Source organism: Bos grunniens, chromosome 3 (assembly GCF_055505025.1).
Source record: "Bos grunniens cultivar Pamir isolate PY7600 chromosome 3, Bosgru_T2T1.0, whole genome shotgun sequence".
In the NCBI taxonomy this organism is placed as follows: Eukaryota; Metazoa; Chordata; class Mammalia; order Artiodactyla; family Bovidae; genus Bos; species Bos grunniens.
In genome coordinates, this window is record NC_141167.1 from 48,271,722 (window position 1) to 48,299,282 (window position 27,561).

A 27,561-nucleotide genomic window follows, 5' to 3' on the forward strand; every position below is an offset into this window, starting at 1 on the left:
TCCACAGTATATTTAATGATTGAGAGTTAATGAAAGAGAGTTCCATGCTCACCCTAAGGAAATACTGGATACAGTGGTCAATATTATTTGTCTATCCATTAGCCCTATATGGTGATCAGTAATTGGTCTAAACCTAACAGTGTTCTATTCCTTTGGCTAGTTGTTAGTTTAGCCATGAACTGTATCCATTAACTTGTATACAAGTTCTGGACAATAAAACAAGATTCTGAACCATTTGAGAAGTTCTGGGAAATGATTTTCTTTCCTGATATAGTAATCAAGGGTCACACAGAGAATTATTTCCCAATGTCCTAACAATCACTGTCTTTGTGCTTAATATTTGCTATATGAAGACTTGAGATTTAATGTTGGAAACAATGCTGGCTGTCTTGTAATGTAAAGCTAGAGCCAAGGGAAATACAAAAATTCTGAACCAAATCAAATGTATGACAGTATTGATCCACTAAACAAAACCTAGAATCGTGTACAGTCAAACCTCCCTATCACTGGATCCCCTAGACACAGGGCCAACCTAACTATGCAATTTTAAAGGAACTTAACTGCCTGCAGGTTTTACTATCCCAGGGAAGTCTGGGAATTAATTCCCTGCACATATCAAGGGACTACTTTATCTCCAGTCTTAAGCAAAACAATGTATATCTGTAAAGTTCAATTAGATTTAGGGAAGTTTTGTCCCCTGCAGCTGAATGTATTATAAATGCAACACAGGGTTTAGACAAAGTAACCCTCCACAGATGGATACTTAGGAAGTTCTTCATTATTATGATGTGAATGATATACTGGATTTGTATAACATAGTGGTTTTGTCAATACACATTTTAAATCTTTCCCATGGGTTTCCAAAATGAATTGTAGAACTGCCCCAACCCTCAACAAATTTTTGTTTCTTTTAGAGAAACATTTTAATCTGAAAGTTCCTTTGAGAAAATGCTTTGGAGTCTCCTTCTTAAACTTCTCAAGGATGTTTGATTTTCCTTAAGTGTCTCCTGACTGATCATATATCCTGGACCTAGGATCTCTGCTTTGCATGGAAGTTTGTGAAGATCAAGGTAATATACTTTATTTACTCATGGAAAAGGGCTAAGTAAAACCTGAGTTGTTCATATACCCATTGATTCTTACAATTTGGGATTTTGCATATTATTTCCTACGTTGAAATGTATGGTTCATTTTTAATTAAGCATGTATTATCTTCCTAATAGAATTCACTAATTTAAACTAGCATTTAGAATGTTACATTTGGGAAATGAATATTGAACTAAAATCCCAATCACCAGAAAAATGTTTGAGAGGCTACTCTTTCTCCTCTCCTTAGGCAATAGCATTATTTGATCCTGGTAACAAAGATAAAAACATGCCAGTATTCATCCAGCATATTTAAAGAGTAAGAGATTACAAATGTATCAATGTTTTTCTGGGCTTGTGTAGTATATCATGCGATAAAATGGCCAATCTAGAAATAATTATATCTTTTTCTTTATTCACTAATTCAGTAACCATATGCAAAACATTGATGTAGAATGCTAACATCTATGCCATCAAATGACCAATAACCCCCCTCATTGATTCAACTAATATTTGCTATTTGTAGAATCCAGAAATAATTTACAGGCTTAAATTTTTAAAATATGGGTTCATTTTAGTTCTGTGTGGCACAGGAGCAGCCAAGAAGAGATACTCCACATCCAAGATCAGGAGTGGGGGCCGTGAGGTGATGCCCCACGTCGAGGTAAGGAGCAGTGGCTGTGCTTTGCTGGAGCAGCCATGAACAGATACCCCCGTCCAAGGTAAGAGAAACCCAAGTAAAACAGTATGTGTTGAGAGAGGGTATCATAGGGCAGACGGTCTGGAACCACAGTCAAAGAAAATTGGCCAATTTGATCATGTGGACCACAGCCTTGTCTAACTCAATGAAACTAATCCATGCTATGTGGGGCCACCCAAGATGGAGGGTCATGGTAAAGAGGTCTGACAGAATGTGGTCCACTGGAGAAGGGAATGGAAAACCACTTCAGTATTCTTGCCTTGAGAACCCCATGAACAGTATGAAAAGGCAAAAAGATAGGCCACTGAAAGATGAACTCACCAGGTTGGTAGGTGCCCAATATGCTACTGGAGATCATTGGAGAAATAACTCAAGAGAGAATGAAGGGATGACAAAGCAAAAACAAGAGCCAGTTGTGGATGTGACTGATGATAGAAGCAAGGTCCGATGCTGCAAAGAGCAATATTGCATAGGAACCTGGAATGTCAGGTCCATGATCAAGGCAAATTGGAAGGGGTCAAACAGGAGATGGCAAGAGTGAATGTCGACATTTTAGGAATCAGCAAACTAAAATGGACTGGAATGGGTGAATTTAATCACATGAATTATATCTACTACTGTGGGCAAGAATTCCTTAGAAGAAATGGAGTAACAATCATGGTCAACAAAAGAGTCCAAAATGCAGTATTTGGATGCAATCTCAAAAATGACAGAATGATCTCTGTTCATTTCCAAGGCAAATCATTCAGTATCATGGTAATCCAAGTCTATGCCCCAACCAGTAATGCTGAAGAAGCTGAAGTTGAATGGTTCTCTGAAGACCTACAAGACCTTTTAGAACTAACACCCAAAAAAGATGCCTTTTCATTACAGGGGACTGGAATGCAAAAGTAGGAAGTCAAGAAACACCTGGAGTAACAGGCAAATTTGGCCTTAGAGTATAGAATGAAGCAGAACAAAGGCTAATAGAGTTGTGCCAAGAGAACACACTGGTCACAGCAAACATCCTCTTCCAACAACACAAGAGAAGACTCTACACATGGACATCACCAGATGGTCAACACCAAAATCAGATTGATTATATTCTTTGCAGCCAAAGATGGAGAAGCTCTATACAGTCAGCAAAAACAAGACTGGAGCTGACTGTGGCTCAGATCATGAACTCCTTATTGCCAAATTCAGACTTAAATTGAAGAAAGTAGGGAAAACCACTAGACCATTCAGGTATGACCTAAATCAAATCCCTTATGATTATAAAGTGGAAGTGAGAAATATATTTAAGGGCCTAGATCTGATAGACAGAGTGCCTGATGAACTATGGACTGAGGTTCGTGACATTGTACAGGAGACAGGGATCAAGACTATCCCCAAGAAAAAGAAATGCAAAAAGCAAAATGGCTGTCTGAGGAGGCCTTACAAATAGCTCTGAAAAGAACAGAAGTGAAGAGCAAAGGAGAAAAGTAAATATTACCCATTTGAATGCAGAGTTCCAAGAACAGCAAGGAGAGATAAGAAAGTCTTTCTCAGCGATCTATGTAAAGAATAGACTAAAACAATAGAATGGGAAAGACCAGAGATCTCTTCAAGAAAACTAGAGATACAAAGGGAACATTTCATGCAAAGGTGGGCTCAAGAAAGGACAGAAAAGGTATGGATCTAACAGATGCAGAAGATATTAAGAAGAGGTGGCAAGAATACAAAGAAGAACTGTACAAAAAAGAGCTTTGTGACCAAGATAATCACATTGGTGTGATCACTCACCTAGAGCCAGACGTCCTAAAATGTGAAGTCAAGTGGACATTAGGAAGCATCACTACAAACAAAGCTAGTGGAGGTGATGGAATTCCAGTTGAGCTCTTTCAAATCCTGAAAGATGATGCTGTAAAAGTGCTGCACTCAATATGCCAGCAAATTTGGAAAACTCAGCAGTAGCCACAGGACTGGAAAAGGTCAGTTTTCATTCCAATCCCAAAGAAAGGCAATGCCAAGGAATGCTCAAACTACCCTACAGTTGCACTCATCTCACACACTAGTAAAGTAATGCTCAAAATTCTCCAAGCCAGGCTTCAGCAATACATGTACTGTAAACTTCCAGATATTTAAGCTGGTTTTAGAAAAGGTAGAGGAACCAGAGATCAAATTGCCAACATCTGCTGGATCATGGAAAAAGCAAGAGAGTTCCAGAAAAACATCTACTTCTGCTTTATTGACTATGCCAAAGCCTTTGACTGTGTTCAGTTCAGTTTCAAGTCAGTTCAGTCACTCAGTCATGTCCAGCTCTTTGCGACCCCATGAATTGCAGCACCCCAGGCCTCTCTGTCCATCACCAACTCCTGGAATTCACTCAAGCTCACATCCATCAAGTCGATGATACCATCCAGCCATCTCATCCTCTGTCATCCCCTTCTCCTCCTGCCCCCAATCCCTCCCAGCATTAGAGTCTTTTCCAATGAGTCAACTCTTCGCATGAGGTGGCCAAAGTACTGGAGTTTCAGCTTTAGCATCTTTCCTTCCAAAGAAATCCCAGGGCTGATCTCCTTCAGAACGAACTGGTTGGATCTCCTTGCAGTCCAAGATACTCACAAGAGTCTTCTCCAACACCACAGTTCAAAAGCATCAATTCTGCAGTGTTCAGCTTTCTTGACAGTCCAACTCTCACATCCATACATCACCACTGGAAAACCCATAGCCTTGATTAGATGGATCTTTGTTGGCAAAGTAATGCTTCTGCTTTTGAATATGCTATCTAGGTTGATCATAACTTTCCTTCCAAGGAGTAAGCGTCTTTTAATTTCATGGCTGCAGTCACCATCTGCAGTGATTTTGGAGCCCCCCAAAATAAAGCCTGACACCATTGCCACTGTTTACCCATCTATTTCCCATGAAGTGATGGGTCCAGATGCCATGATCTTTGTTTTCTGAATTATGAGCTTTAAACCAATTTTTTCACTCTCCTCTTTCACTTTCATCAAGAGGCTTTTTAGTTCCTCTTCAGTTTCTGCCATAAGGGTGGTGTCATCTGCATATCTGAGCTTATTGATATTTCTCCTGGCAATCTTGATTCCAGCTTGTGTTTCTTCCAGCCTAGCATTTCTCATGACATACTCTGCATATAAGTTAAATAAGCAGGTGACAATTTGACTGTGTGGATATTAATAAACTGTGGAAAATTCTGAAAGAGATGGGAATTACCAGACCACCTGACCTGCCTCTTGAGAAATCTGTATGCAGGTCAGGAAGCAACAGTTAGAACTGGACATGGAACAAAAGACTGGTTCCAAATAGGAAAAGGAGTATGTCAAGGCTGTATGTTGTCACCCTGCTTATTTAAATTACATGCAGAGTACATCAGGAGAAACGCTGGGCTGGAGGAAGCACAAGCTGGAATCAAGATTGCTGGGAGAAATATCAATAACCTCAGATATGCAGATGACACCACCCTTATGGCAGAAAGTGAAGAAGAACTAAAAAGCCTCTTGATGAAAATGAAAGAGGAGAGTGAAAAAGTTGACTTAAAGCTCAACATTCAGTAAACTAAGATCATGGCATCCAGTCCCATCACTTCATGGCAAATTGATGGGGAAACAGTGGAAACAGTGGCTGACTTTATTCTTCTGGGCTCCAAAATCATTGCAGATGGTGACTGTAGCCATGAAATTAAAAGACACTTACTTCTTAGAAGGAAAGTTATGACCAACCTAGATAGCATATTAAAAAGCAGAGACATTACTTTGCCAACAAATGTCTGTCTAGTCAAGGGTATGGTTTTTCCAGTGGTCATGTATGGATGTGAGAATTGGACTACAAAGAAAGCTGAGCACCAAAAAATTGATGCTTTTGAACTGTGGTGTTGGAGAAGACTCTTGAGAGTCCCTTGGACTGCAAGAAGACCCAATCAGTCCATCCTAAGGGAGATCAGTCCTGAGTTTTATTGGAAGGACTGATGTTGAAGCTGAAACTCCAATACTTTGGCCACTTGATGCCAAGAGCTGACTCACTTGTAAAGACCCTAATTCTGGGAAAGACTGAAGACAGGAGGAGAAGGGGACGACAGAGGATGAGATGGTTGGATGCCATCACCAACTAATGGCCATGATTTTGGGTAAACTCCAGGAGTTGATGATGGACAGGGAGGCCTGGGATGCTGCGGTTCATGGGGTTGCAAAGAGTCAGACATGACTGAGCGACGGAACTCAACTGAACTACAATTCATGATTCTTAGCACGTCATCAAATATAGATCCTTCTAATTTCATTGTAACACAGCTATCTCTTCAAATGACAGCTAGTTAATCTGACAAACTTAATTCAGTTTATGCTTTTTAGCTATTAACTAACACATATCCTTTGTCCAAAGTAGCAACTTTCTTTTAGTATGTGCATGAATCACAAAATTTTCCATACTTTGACAAAAATGTGGAATATGCCTTGGTGTTCCTTCAACCAGACTTGAGTAGAGGATTGCTTATGCCTACCATGCGTATTTTAGGTATAGTTTCCTGAATCTACTGATGGTGGTTGTCTGCAATATTCCTCAAAAGCAGGTTTTAAAATGTCTTACATTTGATTTTCCAAGCGATAAACTTATTACCAAGCCATAAAAAAGAATCAAATGGCCATTTAAAGAGTTAAAGTGTACACCAAGATATCACATACTGAGTTTTCAGAGAAACAAAGGAATTGCTTGTAGTACGCTGAAAATCAACCATGCCTCAATTACATCAGCAGGCAAGTCAAAAACTCCTGCAGGTGATGACAGCCATTGCAGATGGTAACGTCCCCTGCTCTGAATTTCTGCTCTGTTGCATAGGAACAGAAATTAAAGGAGTTTAAAAGCAACATAGGGTTTGAGACCATAGAAAAGTGATTGATCATGCCTAAAAGAGAAAAAAATAAACAGCTTTAAAATTCTTTGTAATATTTAACATGATCACAATGTGAAGGAAGGGTGCAAGTCAATTTTATTATAATTTTATATTCAATAGGCTAAATATGAGCTCCACCAGCTGGGCTGTTAATACAGGTCAAGGGATAATTAGCTGGATTTGTTTCAGTTTTAGAAAACTTAAATGAGCTCTGAGCATGTTCAAGACCTAGAAAGAAACAGATTTCTTCACTGATGTAAGAGGTTCTGACAAAAACATGAGAGCAGAGAGTGCAGGATTACGACACTAAGATGCACTCATGAAAAAATACTGAGTAGAGAACTGATATTATACTTGCAAAATTCAACTAAATGCCACAACTATAAAATAAATGGATTATGATGGTGGTAAAAGTCCATGCTGGGTATTCCTACTCATAGTAAGCATGTAGGGAAAGAAAATAGAGAAATTCAACCCAACTATCATCCAAAGGTACCAATAATTTTTTTCTATGGTATTTTCAGACAATGGTGTATATAAATTTTATGTTACCACAGGCCTTTGTGGGGAAGGAAAAACCTAAGATTGGATTTTTTAAAGAAATATGATTTTATTTTACTTGGAAATCTTTTTACGAACAAGTTGAATAACTGGAGATCACACTTTATGATAATTTTTAAACATAAATCAATTATAAACTATAAAACAATCAGAAAATTAATCTATTATAATTAAATATATAATAAATTTTTAAAATTCCATATTATTAACAACTCTGGTTAAATTTGGTTAAATTCCAAAAGAAAAGAAAATAAAGTAAAATAGAATAAAATAATGCATCTAGGGAATAGGGCTAGTCATTACTTGTCCTTCATTTAAATGTTTTATTTTAAATGCAAATAATCCATAAGTACTATATCTCTTCATAAAGTGAATGAAGCAAATATATGATAGTAAATTATATTATTTTCTTAACATATGACTGGAGGATATGCAAAGGCTTATGCCAAATGCTTATAGTCAGTGTTCTCTAAATTACTTCGTAACTTTGTTTTTTACTTAAAGACTCATGTTCTGAAATGGCAACCCATTTTGTAGTAATGTATGGTGATTAATCACATAGAGCACTGGAATATAGCCAGACCATACCTTGCTGTAACTATGGAGAACAGCGTGTGGAAGCCAAGCAAATTTCTCAGATTGTCATGTTTTGAACAACTATGCCTTAAAGAATATCACTTTCACTCTCAGCCTGCTATCAAATCACTTCAACTATCTGTTTCTCTAACACCTTCAAAACTTTAACAACTTTCCCTCTAGAAGTTAAATTTGTGTAATTATAAGAAAATGTACAAGTAGTGCTGGGAAGATGAAACAGGAAAATGTTGCTTAACTTTCCATTCCAATCCTTCACTACAGCAAAAACTTCTGAATCAATTCCTTCAATTGGTGTGAGAAGCAATCCTCCAAAGATATACATAATGATGGATTTAAATGGTAAACAATAAATTTTCAAGTTGATATGAAAAATGAAGAATATGAAAAGTTCCTTGGGATATCAGGTTTGCTGTGGTCAGTGAATGAGTTAAAGCCATAGTACATTTCTTTCATAGATGTGTATTTATTTAAATATTTATTGAGTACCTACTATGACTGATTTTAGACATTGAGGTTACAACAGTGGATAGAATACCAACAGATCTTCTGGAACTGAAAATCAACTCACCAATTCTCAATTTTCATTAGAGGGGGAATAACCCTTAATAAGCTTAACAACACTGTTAGGAAGAGAGATTTACCAAAATTTGCATGGAAAACATTTTACAAAGTATACTGCTAAAAAAGACTGAAAGGTCTAAAAAGTTTTATTTTTTTTTCAGAAAGGTAGGTTACCCCTCCATAAATGTGATCTGATATTTTCTAATTGGAAACAATTAGGTTGCATTATGTAAATCTACAGATACTCTCACAATGACAAACTTTTTTGGAAGTGGGGTTGGGGGCAAGAGATAAATTGACTAGAGACCCTGTTGTAGGTGGTGATGTTTTTCTCAGGGGAAACTGTTTTCTGAAATACACATATCATGCTGTTTCAAAATGGTGTACTCTACCATAGGGGAAGGTGGCTTCCTGGTAAAATGTTTTGCATGAATTCTACATGTTACCATACTGGGTGAGTGGAGGTCACACATCACACACAATACTACAGGTGGTATATGTACATCATCATGTTCTACCAATTGAAATTCCTCAGTCAAAACTGTCTAATAGATCTTCCCTGCACTTCATATAATGCTTCCTTGCCCTTTCATTAAAAGATTTGGTGAGCTCTGAAGGAAGCATATGGTTGAGTATAGGCTTTGTGTAACTCCAGGATGCAGGCAGGACCAGGACCATGACCAAGCAACAAGCTCAATCAGCTTCTTAGTCATGACTGTCCCAATTATTCCTTGTTGCCATACTTTTCTCACTGTATTTCAACACTTACTATCGAAGTGGGGACAAATGGAATAAGATATGTGAGTATTCCGTATGAATTCTTACAAGATGATTAGGAAGTTCTAGACCCATGAAAAAGAGCAGGACTAAATGACACTAAGGATACACTGAGAGTCAGCTGCCTGCTGGAAGCACATAGGTGTTTCCTTCTTGAGGAGCAGTGCACCAAAAGTCAGAATAAGTCTCTTTGAAACAAGATGAAGATGCTGTTTTGAGTTGCTAGGTAGTTTCCTGCCTCTGCTTTGTCTCATGTATAAAGATATTATGCATTCCATTTTAATTTGCTGCATTCGATTATTCTTTCAATATACATTAGTGGCAGTCACTCTATTTAGGTACTGAAAATGCAGCTGAGAATATACACTGGTGATATTTGCTTTTACAAACTGATGGAGCATTAAAGAAGCAATGATAACAAGGTACCATGGGTTAGAGTAGGTGCAGCTTAGATTACTATGGGAACCCACAGCTGATTCACGGGGCCTACTTTAGGTTGTTAGAGGGGACAACACAGCAGAAGTGGCAAAGTGAGATAGGAAGAGTAGGCAGAAGAAACATGTTGGCAGGAAGTTCTGTGGGCAGAGGAAACAGTATGAGAGAAAGCTTAGAGGCCAGGGTGGGTAGGCTACAGAGAGTATTGGGAAAGGAGAGGAAGACCTGAGCTAAAGAAGGTGGGAAAGGCCAGATGCTGATGGACCCTAAAAATTCCCTTAAGAAATTTGATTTTTATTCTAAAGAGAATAGGAACACATAAAAAAAAATTGTAAGCAGGATAATAGCATACTCTGTGTTTTAGAAAAATTGCTCTGAATTTAAATTCATGTTGATCTGTGACCCATGAACCTGGGCATTCTTACATGTAAAAGAGAGAGAACATCTACCCAGATAATTGGAATGGTTACTAAATGAAATATGGTCTAAGTACAGTCTGTGGCAAGAATATATGTATTTAAGGGAACAGACTCTAGAGTATGTCTGCATGTAAACAGAGCCTCCAGCTCCACCATTGTAGCAAGGTGAAGAGCATTCCCCCCAAATTCAGTTTCATTAGAAACCTCAGAATGCAACCTTATTTGGAAATAGAATGTTTGCAGATGTAATTAGTTAAGGATCTTGAGATGATTCCTCCTGTACATAGTGGAGGAGTAGTGGGCACCTAAAACTAATAACTGGTGTCCTTATAAGGAAAGGAGAGAACACAGAGAGGCACACGGTAACGGCCCTGTGAAGGAGGGGGCAGAGACTGGAGTTAAGCTGCCTCAAGCCAAGGAATGCTTGCAGCTACCAGACCTGGAAGAGCCAAGAATGGATTCTTTCCTAGAAACCTCAGAGGTGGTTGGAGCTATCCCTACTTAGATTTTGGACTTTCAACCTCCAGAACTCTGATATTAATAGAATGTTACATTTCTGTTTTTTTTTTTTCAAGAAACTCAGTCTGTGGTGCTTTGTTATGGCAACCCTAGGAAATGAATACAATTATGCAGTCCTGGTTTGCTCTTGGGTAAGCTATGCAACTTTTTTGTCTCTTATTTCCTTCTTTGTACAGTTGAGATATTAATACCAAACTCACAGGGTTGCTATATGAATTATATGAGATTATGCCTGTGAAATATTTAGTGCACAACTTTGTCAGACACAAATAGTTAATGTTAGTACTTATATCTATTATGAAAATCCTAGGTAGATAATGAAAAGAAAGTGTTAAAAAATATAAAACATTTTGATTATAAATTACCACATCCAAAATGATAATTGTTTTGTGTTTTTTTGTTTGTTTGTTATCCATGACATACTTTATGTGCTTTAATATAAAAATATTTACTTTTATTGTCAAATTACTAAATAAATTTGTCAGTCTTCAATCAAAATATGCTCATGCTAAAGAAAAATTCAAACTCTATCCTTAAAGTTGCCCCAATCACTCATTTTTATCAGAATATTTTCAAATACATTTGTTAACTCCAAGTCTGCTTCCTTCTATGAATATAGTTTTCCCCTCTTCATGTAGGAATAGCACTGATCCAATAATCTTAGTGTAAGAAGTAGTCACATTTCAGTATAATTCTCTTGAGATTATTTTAAGGAAAAAGAGTAAATGACAGAAATGAACTATCCACTGCAGAACAATTTATCATGGAGTGTTGCATATCGCTCTCTGAGAAAGATTCAGTGTAGTAATCACTTGGAATAGTGATAAAGCATAATTGTATGCTAGTCATAAATTAGAGGTGAATGGCAGTTTCAGCTAATGAGTGCCAAATAGCAGTGCAGACACTGTAGTGATTAGAGAAGATGTGGTTATGAATGCATTTATTACTAGTTGTTACAAAGCTTTTCAAATTATAAATGGCAGGTATATAAATAGACACCTAGATATTATGTCAGACTACTGTATCTATAAAGTAAGATATAGACACATAAGTGAGACAAATGTAAAACAGAAGAAACTAAAAAGTCCTCTGCTATACACACATTATATCATATTAAATTAATTTTATATCACTTTAGGAAAATTTGAGCATACCTAACTTCAACTATATTTTGTTTCTTTCCTTTTACAATTTATATTTTATTTGTGCTGCTTTTCTGATGTGTATAAAGGGTCACTCTACATTGGCTGGTGGTATTTGTCTCTCTAGAGAAGATTTCAAAATCTTAAAAAACAGCTACAATTTTATTTTCTGCTCCATAAATACTATATATTCAATGAGTCCCTATTTATTATAGGATGCTATGAAATTTCCATTTATTTTGATATAGTAGAAATCAAAGTTAATTTATGAGGTAGAACTAAATACAGATTATTTCAGTATTAATATTTCTTCCCAAGTTGATTCTTCTTCACTTTAAGATACACTGTACATTTTATTATTGCCTTTGGTTGGAAAACAGAAATATAGTAAACACATTTTTAAATTGTAGAATTAATAGCAATGTTTAAGGTTTCCCTCTCCTAAGTCTCATCTTAGGAGTTATGACAAGATCCATTTGCAGAAATGAGTGAAGAGATGAATACATATAGAATGGTATAGGAAAGAGTACCATTTAAAAATAAAAATTATGCAATTTTCCCTCAAATTATAATAAAATGAGAACATGCACAAAGTTAAGATTTTAATTATTCTTAAAATCATTTTTGCCTGATTTTTTGCTATAGTCCTTACATTGTTTTTTATAAACTGCCTTAATATTAGATTTCTCTGAGTAGGTTTGGTTATCATTTGGACAAAAATAAATAGGCATGTGACAAAGTGAAAATTTGGGTTTACTGGGAAAGCTTTTAGTTCTGAGAATTATCTTTAATTATTTTCAAGAAATCAATTGTTGGCACAAAAGCTATCACATCTTAACGATTTTTTCCCAAATGCATTTTTGCAATTATTACTTTTAATTAAAACAAAAATTAAAGTGTATTTTGGTGAATCCAATATTTCCCTGCACAAAAAAAAAAAAGAAAAAGAAAACAATATTCATAGCAGTACTTCAGGTCTCCAGTTCTACATGGAAGAGGCTTGTAAGTCACCACTCCACTGAAACAATGAGTAACAAGCTAACATATTGAGAAATCAGTAATTCTTCCAAGATTGGAATAAAGGTGAGGACACAGACAAAACTGTTGCCCCTAAGATTAGAGAGACAGATGGGAGAATACTAGGAGTCACAGCTTACCACAGCTGATATTTGCAAGTGGAAATGACTGCTATGGTTTGAAAACTTTAACTATAACTGATAATTTTCTAGAGGCTTGGTGCAGAAAATTAAAAATTTCTTGAGTACCCAGTAATAGAGAGCCACCCATGCTTTTGTGAGCTGTATCTTCAGGAGCCTAGCCAGAGTATCATAATAATATTGGGGAGAGAGAAAAAAAAAGACTATTGTGATTTTAATAGGAAGAGCAGAAAAGGAACCATTTTGAAATACACTAGAGCACTCTGTTTTTCCTAAGACATTATGCCCTTGGGAGAAATTGTTTAACCAGACTCTAACTTCTTGGGATCTTATTAAACCCTAAGTAATCTGGGGAAGGAAAACACTAAACTCTGCCAGCCTAAGCTTTCTCAAAAGAAAAGGGAAATAATTCCAGCCACTCTATATCCTTCTATGTGGAAGAGAATAAATACCCAACTCCAAACTATTCCAGATATTCTGTCCCACATAATTGGAGAGGTAGAGGTGAAGAAGGGGAACATGGAGAAGCACTGGTGAAGTTCAAAGTCCAGAGTCAAAGGTTCCCTAAAAGACCAAGACTTAATTTTTGGACTATAGGACACTCTTGTGTCCCCTCCCCCTACAAACCTGCCTTATCATCACATTCAGTTCAGTTCAGTTGCTCAGTCATGTCCGACTCTTTGTGACCCCATGAACTGCAGCATGCCAGGCCTCTGTCCTTCTCCAACTCCTGGAGTTCACTCAAACTCACGCCCATGGAGACAGTGATGCCATCCAACCATCTCATCCTCTGTCGTCCCCTTCTCCTCCTGCCCCCAATCTCTCCCAGCATCAGAGTCTTTTCCAATGAGTCAACTCTTCGCATGAGGTGGCCAAAGTACTGGAGTTTCAGCTTTAGCATCATATCTTCCAGAGAACACCCAGGACTGATCTCCTTTAGGATGGACTGGTTGGATCTCCTTGCAGTCCAAGGGACTCACAAGAGTCTTCTCCAACACCACAGTTCAAAAGCATCAATTCTTCAGTGCTCAGCTTTCTTCACAGTCCAACTCTCACATCCATACATGACTACTGGAAAAACCATAGCCCTGACTAGATGGACCTTTATTGGTAAAGTAATGTCTCTGCTTCTGAATATGCTGTCTAGGTTGGTCATAACTTTCCTTCCAAGGAGTCAGCATCTTCTAATTTCATAGCTGCAATCACCATCTGCAGTGATTTTGGAGCCCCCCCAAAATAAAGTCTGATACTGTTTCCACTGTTTCCCCATGTTTTCCCATGAAGTGATGGGACCGGATGCCATGATCTTCATTTTCTCAATGTTGAGCTTTAAGCCAACTTTTTCACTCTCCTCTTTCACTTTCATAAAGACGCTTTTTAGTTCCTCTTCACTTTCTGCCATAAAGGGTGGTTTCATCTGCATATCTGAGGTTATTGATATTTATCCAGGCAATCTTGATTCCAGTTTGTGCTTCCTCCAGCCCAGCGTTTCTCATGATGTACTCTGCATATAAGTTAAATAAGCAGGGTGACAATATACAGCCTTGACGTACTCCTTTTCCTATTTGGAACCAGTCTTTTGTTCCATGTCCAGTTCTAACTGTTGCTTCCTGATCTGCATATAGGTTTCTCAAGAGGCAGGTCAGGTGGTCTGGTATTCCCATCTCTTTCAGAATTTTCCACAGTTAATTGTGATCCACACAGTCTATTGTGATCCACACAGTCAAAGGCTTTGGCATAGTCAATAAATCAGAAATAGATGTTTTTCTCGAACTTTCTTTACTAAAAGCCAATTTAGAGCACTCCCGTTTACCCAGTACATCATGTCAGGGTACCAAGAGAAAATTTTAAGAAATAATAAGACAAAAAAAAAAAAAAAAACCCACAAATACACAATTTGAAGAGACAAAACAATATTCAGACTCATGTACAGCAGGAATACTGGCATTATCAGACAAGGAATTTAAAACAATGATTAATATGCTGAGGACTTTAATGCATAAAATGGACAACACACAGTAATAGATGTGCACCATTAATGGACATATGAAAATTCTAAGAAAGAACCAAATGGAAATGGCAGAAAAAAAAATGTGACAGAAATAAAGAATGCCTTGATGGGTTCATGAGTGGATTAGCAGACTGGAATGGTGAAAGAAAGAATATCTGGGCTTGAAGATATTTCAATAGATACCCCATAAACTGAAAAGCAAAAGGAACAAAAACTGATAAAACCTGAACAGGATATCCAAGTAACTGTGGGACCAATACAAAGGTTTCCCCAAACTAATGTAAGACACTAAACCCTGTGGTTTTGTGTCACATATCTAGGAAGTTCAGAGAACACCAGGCAAGATAATGCCAAAAAATGACACCTTAGCATATCACTTTAAAACTACAGAAAATCAAAGATGAAGGAAAAATTCTGTAAGAAGTCTGTGGGTGGAGGAAAGAGAGGAAGAGGTAACTTTAACATGAAGAAAATTATCAGGGATAAAGAGGGGAATCATATAATGATAAAAGGGTCAATTCTTCAAGAACACAATATAATTCTTAATGTCCATGGACGGAGGAGCCTGGTAGGCTGCAGTCCATGGGGTCACTGAGGGGCGGACACGACTGAGCAACTTCACTCTCACTTTTCACTTTCGTGCATTGGAGAAGGAAATGGCACCCCATTCCAGTGTTCTTGGCTGGAGAATCCCAGGGACGGGGCAGCCTGGTGGGCTGCCGTCTATGAGGTCACACAGAGTTGGACACGACTGAAGTGACTTAGCAGTATGAGCCTAATAACAGAGTGACAAACAACACAAAGCAAAAACTGATAGAACTTCAAGAGGAAATAGATGGCCCCATGATTATAGTTGGAGACATCGACACCCTCTTTCAGAAACTGAAAGATCTAGAAGGTAGAAAATCATTAAGGATGCAGCTGAAATCAACAGTACCATAAATCAATTGGATATAATTAATAGCTATAGACTACTTCCCAAGCAAAAGCAGAACACACATTCTTCACAAGCTTACATGGAACAGTTACTAAGATATACCACATTCTAGACCATAAAGTACACCTTATCACACTTAAAACAATAGGAACCATACAGAAAAACAATGGCATTAAACTAGAAATTAATAACAGAAAGATAATTTGAAAGTCCCCAATATGAAGAGATTTAAAAAAAAAAAAAAACACTTTTAAGTAACATATGAGTCAAAGAAAGAAAAGTTTAAAAATATTTTGAACTAAACAAAAATGAAAATACAACTTATCAAAAATATGTGAGATACAGTAGAAGCAGTGTGCCTAAAGAAAATTTAGAATACTGAGTGCATATATTGGGAAAAAAGATCTATCTAAAATCAGTAATCTATATTTTCACCTTTGTTGTTGTTGTTCAGTCTCTAAGCCATGTCCAACTCTTCCACCTTAGGAAACTAGAAAAAGATCAAATTAAACCCAAAGAAAGCAGAAGAAATGAAATAATACAAATTGGAGCAAAAATAACTGAAAGTCAAAACAGGGAATTGACAGGAAAGTCAATAAAACTAAAACATGGTTCTTTTAAAAGACCATGGAAATTCACAAGTATTTATCCAAGCTAAGAGAAAGAGAAAGAAAACAAGCTACTAATATCAGAAATAAAAGAAGTCCATCTCTAAAGAGCCCAAGAACATTAACAGAACAATAAAGAAATTCTACAAAAAATTCTTTGCTCACAAATTTCATACTGTAGATATCAAATTGACCAATTGCTCAAAAGACACAATCTACAAAAATGTAAAAAGGAAAAAACAGACAAATCCTGTATATATCTGTATCTGAATAGACATGTATCTATTAAAAAATGAATCAATAATTAACATTTCCCCAAAATTAAAGTATCAGGCTCAGATGGGTTCACTGATCAATTCTAACAAACCTTTAAGGAATAAGTTATAGCATTTCTTTACAATCTCAGAAGGTAGAAGTAAAGACAGTATTTCCTAACTTATCTATGAGTTATCCTAGTACTAGCATTACACTAATGCTGAAACCAGACAAAGACACTGAAAGAAAAGAGAGCCCCCATGGGGTGGCAAAAAGTCAGACACAACTGAGCAATGTTCACTTTCGCTTTTCAACAGTATCTCTCATGAATATAGACGCAAAAGTCCTCAACAAAATATTAGCAGATTGAATCCAACGATGCATAAAAATAATTAAACTATGACCAGGTATGACAGGCTAGTTTCACAATCAACCATCAATTAATATAATCCAGCACATCAAGAAGTTAAAAAAGAAAAGCCATATGATCTTATCAATAGATGTAAAGATATCTGACAAAATCCCACGTACATTCATTATAAAAACTCTTAGTAAAATAGGAATAGAGGAGAACTTCCTCAACGAAAATATAACTACAAAACTCCCTCCAGATACCATCATATTAAATGTAAGAAACACAAAGTTTTCCCCTAGAATCAGAAATAAGACATGGCTGTCCCCTCTTACCACTGCTCTTTCAACATTGTACTAAATGTCCTAACTAACACAATAAGACAAGAAAATACAAGATATATAGCTTGGGAAAGAAAAAATAAAGTTGCCTTTGTTTGCAGATGACATGTCATTTAAGTAGAAAACCCAAAAGAATTGATAAAGGGACTCGTAAAACTAATAAATGATGATAGCAAGTTTATAGAATACAAGGTTAATATAAAAATTCCATTTTTTTCCTATATATAAGCAATGAACAAGTGGAATTTGAAATGAAAAATGTAATGCCATTGATATACATGCTTCAAAAAAATGAAATAATGAATGCAAATCCAATAAAATATGTATACATTCTACATGAGAACTATAAAACTCTGATGAAAGAAAGAAAATAAGAACCAAATCAATGGAGAGACGTTTCATTTTCATGGATAGGGAGACTCAATATGGTCAAGATGTCAGTTCTTCCAAACTTGTTGTATACTCAATGCAATCTCAATCAAAATATCAGAAAATTACTTAGAATATATGAGAAAGAAGGTGGTTCTAAAGTTAATATAGAGAAGCAAAATATCCAGAATAGTCAACATAATATTGAAAGACAGACATTATCTGACTTTAGAACTTACTGCTGCTGCTGCTAAGTTGCTTCAGTCGTGTCTGACTCTGTGTAACCCCATAGACGGCAGCCCACCAGGCTCCCCTGTCCCTGGGATTCTCAAGGCAAGAACACTGGAGTGGGTTGCCATTTCCTTCTCCAATGCATGAAAGTGAAAAGTGAAAGTGAAGTCGTTCAGTCGTGTCTGACTCTTTGCAACCCCATGGACTGCAGCCTACCAGGCTCCTCTGTCCATGGGATTTTCCAGGCAAGAGTACTGGAGTGGGTTGCCATTGCCTTCTCCTTAGAACTTACTAAAGCTACAATAATCAAGAAACTATGGTATTGATAAAAGAATAGAAAAATAATATATCAAATAAATTTTTCACAGAAATACATACATATAGTTAGTTAAGCTTTGACAAAGGAGCAGAACAATACAATGGAAGAAAGATAGTCTGTTGAAAAATCATATTTTACAGACCACTTTCAGGTTTAGACATAGATCCAGAACCTTCATATTATCTGATTTAATTTTCATCATACTTACATAAGATTGGAACTGGAACCAGGCCAGCCACAGGCCTATTTTCAAGTAGATCACTTCTAGGAAAAACCATTAGTCACTCAGTCTTGTCCAAATCTTTGTGACCCTATGGACTGTAGTCTGCTAGGCTCCTCATTCCATGGAATTCTCCAGGCAAGAATACTGGAGTGGGTAGCCATTCCCTTCTCAAAGGGATCTTAACCCAGGGATCAAATCTGGGCCTCCTGAATTGCAGCCCAGATTCTTTACCATCTGAGCCATCAGAGAAGCCCAGGAAAGAATCATATGAAAATATAAGACCAAGAAGTTGCTAAGTACTTACATAGGCCTTAGAATATTACTACGGACCTTAATGGTATTTGTACCATATCTGAAGTCTTTGGATTATTGCCATGGTACCTAGAATACTATATTTTATATCTTTTTCTAATACTAAAATTATTTACCTAATGCCACATACCTATTGAGTGATAAAGTCCATGATTCAAAGCCCGGTCCACCTGACTCTGAAACTGATCTTTTCAGCTCTACTGTTTTTGCTCTACTGGAGCAAAACTCTATTTCTGCTCTACTGTTTCCTAGAGTTATATTGAATACTTCTCATTGGACTGCATATAAAAGGAAACATTTTTAAATAATCAAAACAAAATCTGGCCCCTCAAAGATGTGTTTTGCATCCTAATTCCTGGAATCTGGTAATATCACCTTATTTGAAAAAAAAAAAAAGTTATTTGCAGATATAGTTAAGTTAGAGACTTTGAGATGTGGAGATCCTACTGGATTGTCCAATGAGTGAAGTGAAAGTCTCAGTCGTGTCTGACTCTTTGCAGTCCCATGGTCTATATAGTCCATGGAATTCTCCAGGCCAGAATACTGGAGTGGGTAGCCTTTCCCTTCTCCAAGGGATCTTCCCAACCCAGGGATGGAACCCAGATCTCCTGCATTGCAGGCAGATTCTTTACCAGCTGAGCTACAAGGGAAACCCTTGGATTGTCCAGGGAGTGAAAGTACAGTCGCTCAGTCATGTCTGAGTCTTTGCGACCCCATGGACTGTAGCCTACCAGGCTCCTCTGTCCATAGAATTTTCCACGCAAGAATACTGGAGTGGGTTGCCATTTCCAAGTAGGCCCTAAATCCACTGAGGAGTATTAGGATAAGAGACACACAGGAGGTCTTTCACAGACAGATGAGGAGGAGACAGAGGCAATGGAGATAAAGATTGAAGTGATGCTTCCAGAAACCAAGGTATACCTGGAACAACCAAGAGTTAGAAGAGGCAAGGGACAGAATCTCCCCTTGAGCCTTGAGAGGAAGCATAGCCCTATGTTACATTGACTTTGGACTTTTGGTTTCCAGGCTGCAAGAGAATAAATTTGTGTTGTTTTAAGACACTGAGTTAGGAAACTAATACAGATTTTAATTTTAATTCAGACCCCACTGGGATTTTTAATCTATCATGAAAAAACAGAACAAAGATTTACTTTAAAAATGTTTAAAGAATGTTTGAAAATTATTTGGGAACATAAACTGAATGATTGATGATTATATTTTTCCCTCAGAACTCAAGAAAAAGAACACCAGGAGATGATAAAAAAAAATCCCAAATGCACGAAATATGAATGAAGCAATTTGAAATTTTATTTGAAAGTATATGCACAGAACATAAGAATAGGGCTTTAAAGATTATAAGGGTGTCCCAAAGAGACTGAATGGACCTAGTATTGATGTTTTGCCTATGGCTTCCTGTGCCTGCTACTTTTAACAGGATGATTTCCTTTTTCTCTCCATTCTTCCTCTCCTTTTCTTTCCTCTCTTGCTTAACTTTTTTTTTTTTTTTTTCCTGAGCAGGCTTTCATGCTGTATTTCCAACTGATTGATTTATTCATGTGCAAAAGAAATTTTACCACAAGAAATTAATGTTTTATAGAATGCAGTCAAGGAAGTAGATTGCTTAGCAAAACCATCATATCTACTCACCTAGAGTTATTTATCTTCTCACTGCAGACACTCACATCACTGCCTCAGTAATCTAGTCTAAAGAATGGCCCATGAACATTAACCACATTGACTTCATGAAATTCATAACTATTGATTCTGACATGCCAATTTTCTATATAAAATAGTTCACTATCTCTTTGACATAAAGGAGGCTTGAGATTTTCCTATCTTGATAAGAATTCAGTCAAATTAGTTAGACCCTGATTAATAACATTTATTCTTATCTGAGTAAATAACATTTAAAAAATCATATTTCTACACTTTTAGGATATTATATGAATCTTTACAGTTTTAAAACTGTAATTTAAATTTAGGTTTTATTCCTTTGATCTGTTTATAGATCACAAAATTTAACTATTTTAATAGAAGAATTGTTCAATATAAAAACATTCCACAAATTGATCATGTATAAAATTATAATTAAACATGATGCTTCCTAGTTTTGCCTAGAGCACTAATGATATAGCCATTAAAAATTAATGAAAGTAATAGTCATATGTCCAATCAGCTACCAATATTTAAAATTTAAAGGCAAGATATTTCTAAAATTTATAAAATTAACAATTATTATCATTTTAAAATCAGTTTATCCAATGATGTATTAATTATTTTTACAAATACCTACATTTGAATATATTTAATCAATATCAGAGACTAGCATCTCTTGCTTTTTCCATAAATATGACAGAAAAATACAGGTGATCGATTAAAAGATGTGTATCTTATCATGATGTTCCACCTTGTTTTATTCAAATTCCCACTGAATTAATGGAGTAGCTCGAGAATAATACGAGACTTAGAATGAATGTTTTCCTCTGATGCCAGTGCTTTCTTCACTAATATACTTAAATGTTCATTTTGGCACTCACAGAAAAGACTTCATGCTAATAGGAGTGTAATAGAAAACTTAACCTTGGGATTGTCTTCAGTCATAGTTCTCACTTCCAGAAAGATTTATCTCTACTATATGCATGCCAAATCACTTACTGAACAAGAATTACAAATGCCAAAGAGGAGTTCAGACTTCCCCTAAGAATCACATAAAGAAGGAGTCCAAATGCATTTCTATTGCAAAGAAGAATATAGTCAACATAATTTCAGAAGTAGAAAAACAATGTAAATACATTTTCTTAGGTGCATGGGCCTTGATAGTGGCTATGTTCTTTCTGGTCATGTCTTCTCATTTCTTTTTGCTTTCTTATATTTATTTTTGCATTATTCATAGTCCTCTAAACTTGTGTCTAATATACATAGGCTATTTTAAGCTCTTAAAAATAGCGCAACTTAAAAAGGTACAGATAATTAGAATGAGAAGGATGTGATAATGTGGAATAGGAGCAGTATTATGGAATCAACCCGAATCACTACCACTTCTATTAACTGCTATTTTGACCCATTTTTCATGCAAAATTTGGAAATCAGCCACCTTTTTAAAGTTAGCTACACACACAGGAGCTTCTTCATATTCACAATGGAACAAACATAGGCATAATCTAGGAACCAACACAGGCATAATCTAGTATTAGATAAGTTTCCACAATCTTCCATAAAATTTATCCCATACAGAATAAAATAGGCCTGACTCTGAATCTGAAATATTTTTCACTATTTTGAACTGAGTCCTAATTGTTGGGCCCTCTTCCCTGATGGAGAAGGCAATGGCACCCCACTCCAGTACTCTTGCCTGGAGAATCCCAGGGATGGGGGAGCCTGGTGGGCTGCCATCTATGGGGTCGCACAGAGTCAGACACGACTGAAGTGACTTCGCAGCAGCAGCAGCAGCTTCCCTGATAGCTCAGATAGTAAAGAATCTGCCTGCAATGTGGGAGACCCAGGTTCTATCCCTGGGTTGGGAAGATCCCCTGGAGAAGGGAATGGCAATCCATTCCAGCATTCTTGCCTGGAGAATCCCATAAACAGAGGAGCTTGTGGGCTATGGTTCATCGGATTGCAAAGAGTCAGACACAACTGAGCTACAAACATACACACATTAGCCTTGTGACTGAAAGTAAGTCCCTTCATTTCTCTTGCTTAGTTTCTTTTCTACAAAACAAAGGCTTCAGTTAGGATAGCTCATCTCCAAGACCCCCTCGAGTTCAAAATTTTTAATTATTAGATTTCTTTTAACATGCAACCAAATTCAACTATCTATTTGAGAAGAAAATATCAATAAATTTAATAACTCAATATTTGGAAAGAAAAAGCTACATATTTCCAGTGTCTCCCAAGTGCTGGGCTTGGCATGCAACAGATTCTCAACAAAAACTTTCTTAACAAATCAAGTTCCCATTAGTGTACAAGTACTGGGCTCTGTACAGTTAGCAAAAACAAGACTGGGAGCTGACTGGGCTCAGATCATGAACTCCTTATTGTAAAATTCAGACCTAAATTGAAGAAAGTAGGGAAAACCACTAGACACTTCAGGTATGACCTAAGTAAATCCCTTATGATTATACAGTGGAAGTGACAAATAGATTCAAGGGATTAGATCTTATAGAGTACCTGAAGAACTATGGATAGAGGTTTATGACATGGTACAAGAGGCAATGATCAAGATCATCCCCAAGAAAAAGAAATGCAAAAAAGGCCAAATGGTTGTCTGAGGTGGCCCTACAAATAGCTGAGAAAAGAACAGAAGCTAAAGGCAAAGGAGAAAAGGAAAGATATACTCATTTGAATGCAGAGTTCCAAAGAACAGCAAGGAGAGATAAGAAAGCCTTCCTAAGTGATAAATACAAAGAAATAGAGGAAAACAATAGAAAAGACTAGAGATATCTTCAAGGAAATTAGAGATACCAAGGGAACATTTTATGCAAACATGCACACAATTTAGGACAGAAACAGTATGGACCTAACAGAAGCAGAAGATATTAAGAAGAGGTGGCAAGAATACACAGAAGAACTACCAAAAAGGTCTTAATGACCCGGATATTCATGATGGTGTGATCACTCACCTAGAGCCAGACATCCTGGAATGGGAAGTCAAGTGGGCCTTAGGAAGCACCACTACAAAGTTAGTGGAGGTGATGGAATTCCAGTTGAGCTATTTCAAATCCTAAAAGATGATGCTGTTAAAGTATAGCTTACACTCAGTATGTATGGATGTGAGAGTTGGGCTATAAAGAAAGCTGAACGCTGAAGAATTGATGCTTTTGAACTGTGATGTGGAGAAGACTTTTGAGACTCCCTTGGAATGCAAGGAGATCCAATGAGTCAATCCTAAAGGAAATCAGTCCTGAATATTCATTGGAAAGACTGATGCTCATGCTGAAACTCCAATATATGGCCAAATGATATAAAGAAATGACTCATTGGAAGGCATGAGGATGACAGAGGATGTGATGCTTGGATGGCACCATCAAATCAATGGACATGAGTTTGAGTAAGCTCCAGGAGTTGGTGATGGATAGAGAAGTCTGAGGTGCTGCAGTCCATGGTGTCACAGAGTCGGACACCAACTGAACTGAACTCAATATCCAGCAAAATTGGAAAACTGAGCAGTGGCCGCAGGACTGGACAAGGTCAGCTTTCATTTCAATCCCAAAGAAAGTCAATGCAGAAGAATGTTCCAACTACTGCACAATCGCACTCATCTCCCACGCTAGCAAAGTAATGCTCAAGATTCTCCAAGCTAGGCTTCAACAGTATGTGAATCGAGAACTTCCAGATGTTCAAGCTGGATTCAGAAAAAGCAGAGAAACCAGAGATCAAATTGCCAACATCCCTTGGATCATCAAAAAAGTAACAGAATTCCAGAAAAACATCTACCTCTGCTCTATTGACTATGCCAAAGCCTTTGACCATGTGGGTCATAACAAACTATGGAATTCTTAGAGATGGGAATACCAGACCACCTTACCTGCCCTCCTGAGAATTACGTATGCAGGTCAGGAAGCAGCAGTTAACACCAGACTGGCAACAATGGACTGATTCCAAATCAGGAAAGGAGTACATCAAGGCTGTATACTGTTGCCCTGCTGGATGAAGCACAAGCTGGAATCAAGTTTTCAGGGAGAAATATCAATAACCTCAGATATGCAGATGACACCACCCTTATGGCAGAACATAAAGAGGAACTAAATAACCTCTTGATGAAAGTGAGAGAGGAGAGTGAAAAAGTTGGCTTAAAACTCAGCATTCGAAAAATGAAGACCATGGTATCTGGTCCCATCACTTCATAGCAAATAGATGGGGAAACAATGGAAACAGTGACAGACTTTGTTTTCTTGGACTCCGAAATCACTGCAGATGGTAATTGCAGCCATGAATATAAAAGATGCTTGCTCCTTGCAAGAAAAGCTATGACCAACCTAGACAGCATATTAAAGAGCAGAGACATTATTTTGCCAACAAAGGACTGTCTAGTCAAAGCTATGGTTTTTCCAGTGGTCATGTATGGATGTGAGAGCTGAACCATAAAGAAAGCTGAAAGCCAAAGAATTGATGCTTTTGAATTGTAGTGTTGGAGAAGTGTCAGGAAGCATTTAACAGGAGGCTTCCTGTGTGCTCTTTTGGATCTGTCAGGAATTCTCTGTTCCTTATTAATTCCTGAATATTCAGAAATTAAGAGGAGGGGCAAGCCTGTTCCGGGGGCTGAGGAATCCAGGTATTTCCTTCATTAGTTTTTCTATACGGTGATAAGTATCCTCTTCCTTTTCATGAACCATATGGTAAAAGTGATTATTTACAACCCTCTCTCTTTCATATGGATGACCTCATGTTTCCTTGTAAGTTTGATTTTATCTCTGCTAAAAATAGCTATCTTGTAAGACAGTATAAATACCTATACAGTGTTGAATAAAACACCTCTGCTCTATCAGAGCTTTGGTCCCTGTGTCTTGCTTTCTCTCTCTCTCTCTTTCTCTCCCTCTGTCTCTTTTTCAGGCTGATTCCCTGGAGCACAGAGGTCCTCTGGGTTCACTTTCCTGCCTGGGCTTCTAAGCAGGTGCTCTGTGCCTTCACCTCGAGATGGCGCCTGAGGCTTTTGTGAGCAGAGCAAGCCCCATGCCAGGGGCTTTATTGGCTTTCTTTGTAAACCAAGGAATATCAGCCTCTTTCTCTCTCCTTTACTTTCTTATCAGTCGACTCCGGACCACCAGGTTCTGGTCCATTAAAGGACCTCAATAAGTGGCGCCCAAACAGGGACTTGGTACACATAGGCAGATTCAGACGGAGTGACCCCAGGGCCTATTGAGGCCGGTAAGTACTTAGACATGATAAAATGGCTGGAAAGCCCCATCACTTTTCTACTTCACTTCATCACTTATTTAAAGTTCAGGGACTTAATGAAACATATGCTGGTTTTTTTAGCTAGATTACAAAATGCTATTTCCCATACTGTAACTGGAGAAGAAGCCAAAAGGCAACTATAGAAATTACTTGCTTATGAAAATGCAAATAAGGAATGTCAAAAAGCTATAGCTCCAATTCGTGAGACAGGACCTATTATTGATTATTTGAAGGCTTGTCGCACTCTAGGATTAGAAACACAAAAGATGCAAATGCTAGCTGAAACAACGGTTGCTGCCTTAAGAAAGGGAAATGAAAGATGCTTTACATGTGGAAATAAGAACCATTTAAAAAGGGACTGCCCTACCCTAAGAAAGCTAAAATAAAATAAAAAAGGAAAAAATTTAAAAAACCTCCAAAAATCTGCTCTCACTGCCATAGAGAAATGCATTGGGCCAAAGATTGTAAGTCTAAATTTGAAATTGAAGGAAAACCTATTCCAGGAAACTCCAACCAGGGGACCCCCCAGGTCCCCTTCAACAAAATCCTGGGGCAAATTCCATCTTTTCCCTCAAACTCTCAACATCCGGCAGTGCTGCCATGGATATACCAACTTTGTTTTTAGATAATATGAAGTTAATGAGCTCTATTTAAATTCAAATTCACATGAACTGAAAAATATTAAATACAATGTTTAAATACAAATATAATTTAAATATAATTGTTTGCTAATCTAATTATGACATGTCTTAAGTCATCAACATTATATAATGCTTTTAGTATGCCTAGGTTTAAGGTAACAATTTGTCAACAAAAAGGTAACTATATATATATATATATATAGTTTTTATCTCATATATATATATATGAGATAAAAACTTTTAGATAAACTCTATTAAAATAATTATATTTTTAATAGAATAATCTATTATTATAATCTAAAGTAATCTCAGGATTGGGATAACTTAAATTTCTAAAGTTGTACTAAACTAAATAATAAAAGTTTATTAAATAGGTCATTTCCAAATAAAATACGATTTTAAAACAATAATTACTAAGCATTATCTTCCTCTTACAAAATTTTTTCTTACAGAAAAACTAAAGATATTTTAAACTATTAATAAATATATAATGTAAATATATTTATATATAAATATAAATTTATATACAATAAATATATATTATAATATGATATAATAAATATATTCACCAATCTATAAAATGCTAATATACAAGACATTTCATAGTTGCTAAGGAAAAGTAAGATATATGCTTTTAATAAAACGATATCAGATATGACAAACTCAGATATACATTCCACATTTTTCCTGGGGGCCACTGCTCACTTAACAAACAATACAATTATTAAAATAACTTGGAAGAATGATGAGCCTATTTCAACAGAACAGTGGGCCCTCACGAAAGAGAAATTGCAGGCGGCTAAGGAACTTATAGATACACAACTAGAATTACAACATATTGAGGAATCTTGTTCTCCTTGCAACTCTTATTTTTTTTATAAAAAAGAAATCTAACAAATGGCATCTCCTAACAGACCTCTACTCATCACACAAGGTATTAAGCCTTGTGGTTTACAACCAAATGCTTTTATTTGGGCCACACCTCTTCACTCTTCATGGTGAGGCTACACAAAACGTTATGACTCACTTATTAGCTTGTTTTACAGTAATGGGGACTCCTTGTTCTATAAAAATAGACAATGGCCCTGCCTATATTTCTAGACACTTTAAACAATTTTTACAATCTTTTTCTATTAAACATATTAAAAGTATTCCTTATAATCCACAGACACAAGACATAGTCAAACACATCACACACTAAAGTTGCAAATAAAATTTGAAAAGTGGGAATACACAAGGTAAACTAC

At 36.7% G+C, this 27,561-nt stretch overlaps 1 protein-coding gene across 11 annotated transcripts in view; it reads right to left on the reverse strand.

Annotated features, from left to right (window-relative positions):
• NEGR1 (neuronal growth regulator 1) overlaps nt 1–27,561 on the reverse strand; it is a 1,037,762-nt gene that overhangs the window by 637,641 nt on the left and 372,560 nt on the right. Inside the window, exon 2 of one of the 11 annotated variants that reach the window (XM_086390571.1) lies at nt 24,304–24,418. The exons of the other annotated variants lie outside the window; for them this stretch is intronic. Coding sequence (XP_086246697.1) covers nt 24,304–24,398 — 95 coding nt within the window. The 5' untranslated portion in view covers nt 24,399–24,418. The remainder of the gene's footprint in view (nt 1–24,303; nt 24,419–27,561) is intronic. 11 annotated transcript variants of the gene reach the window in all.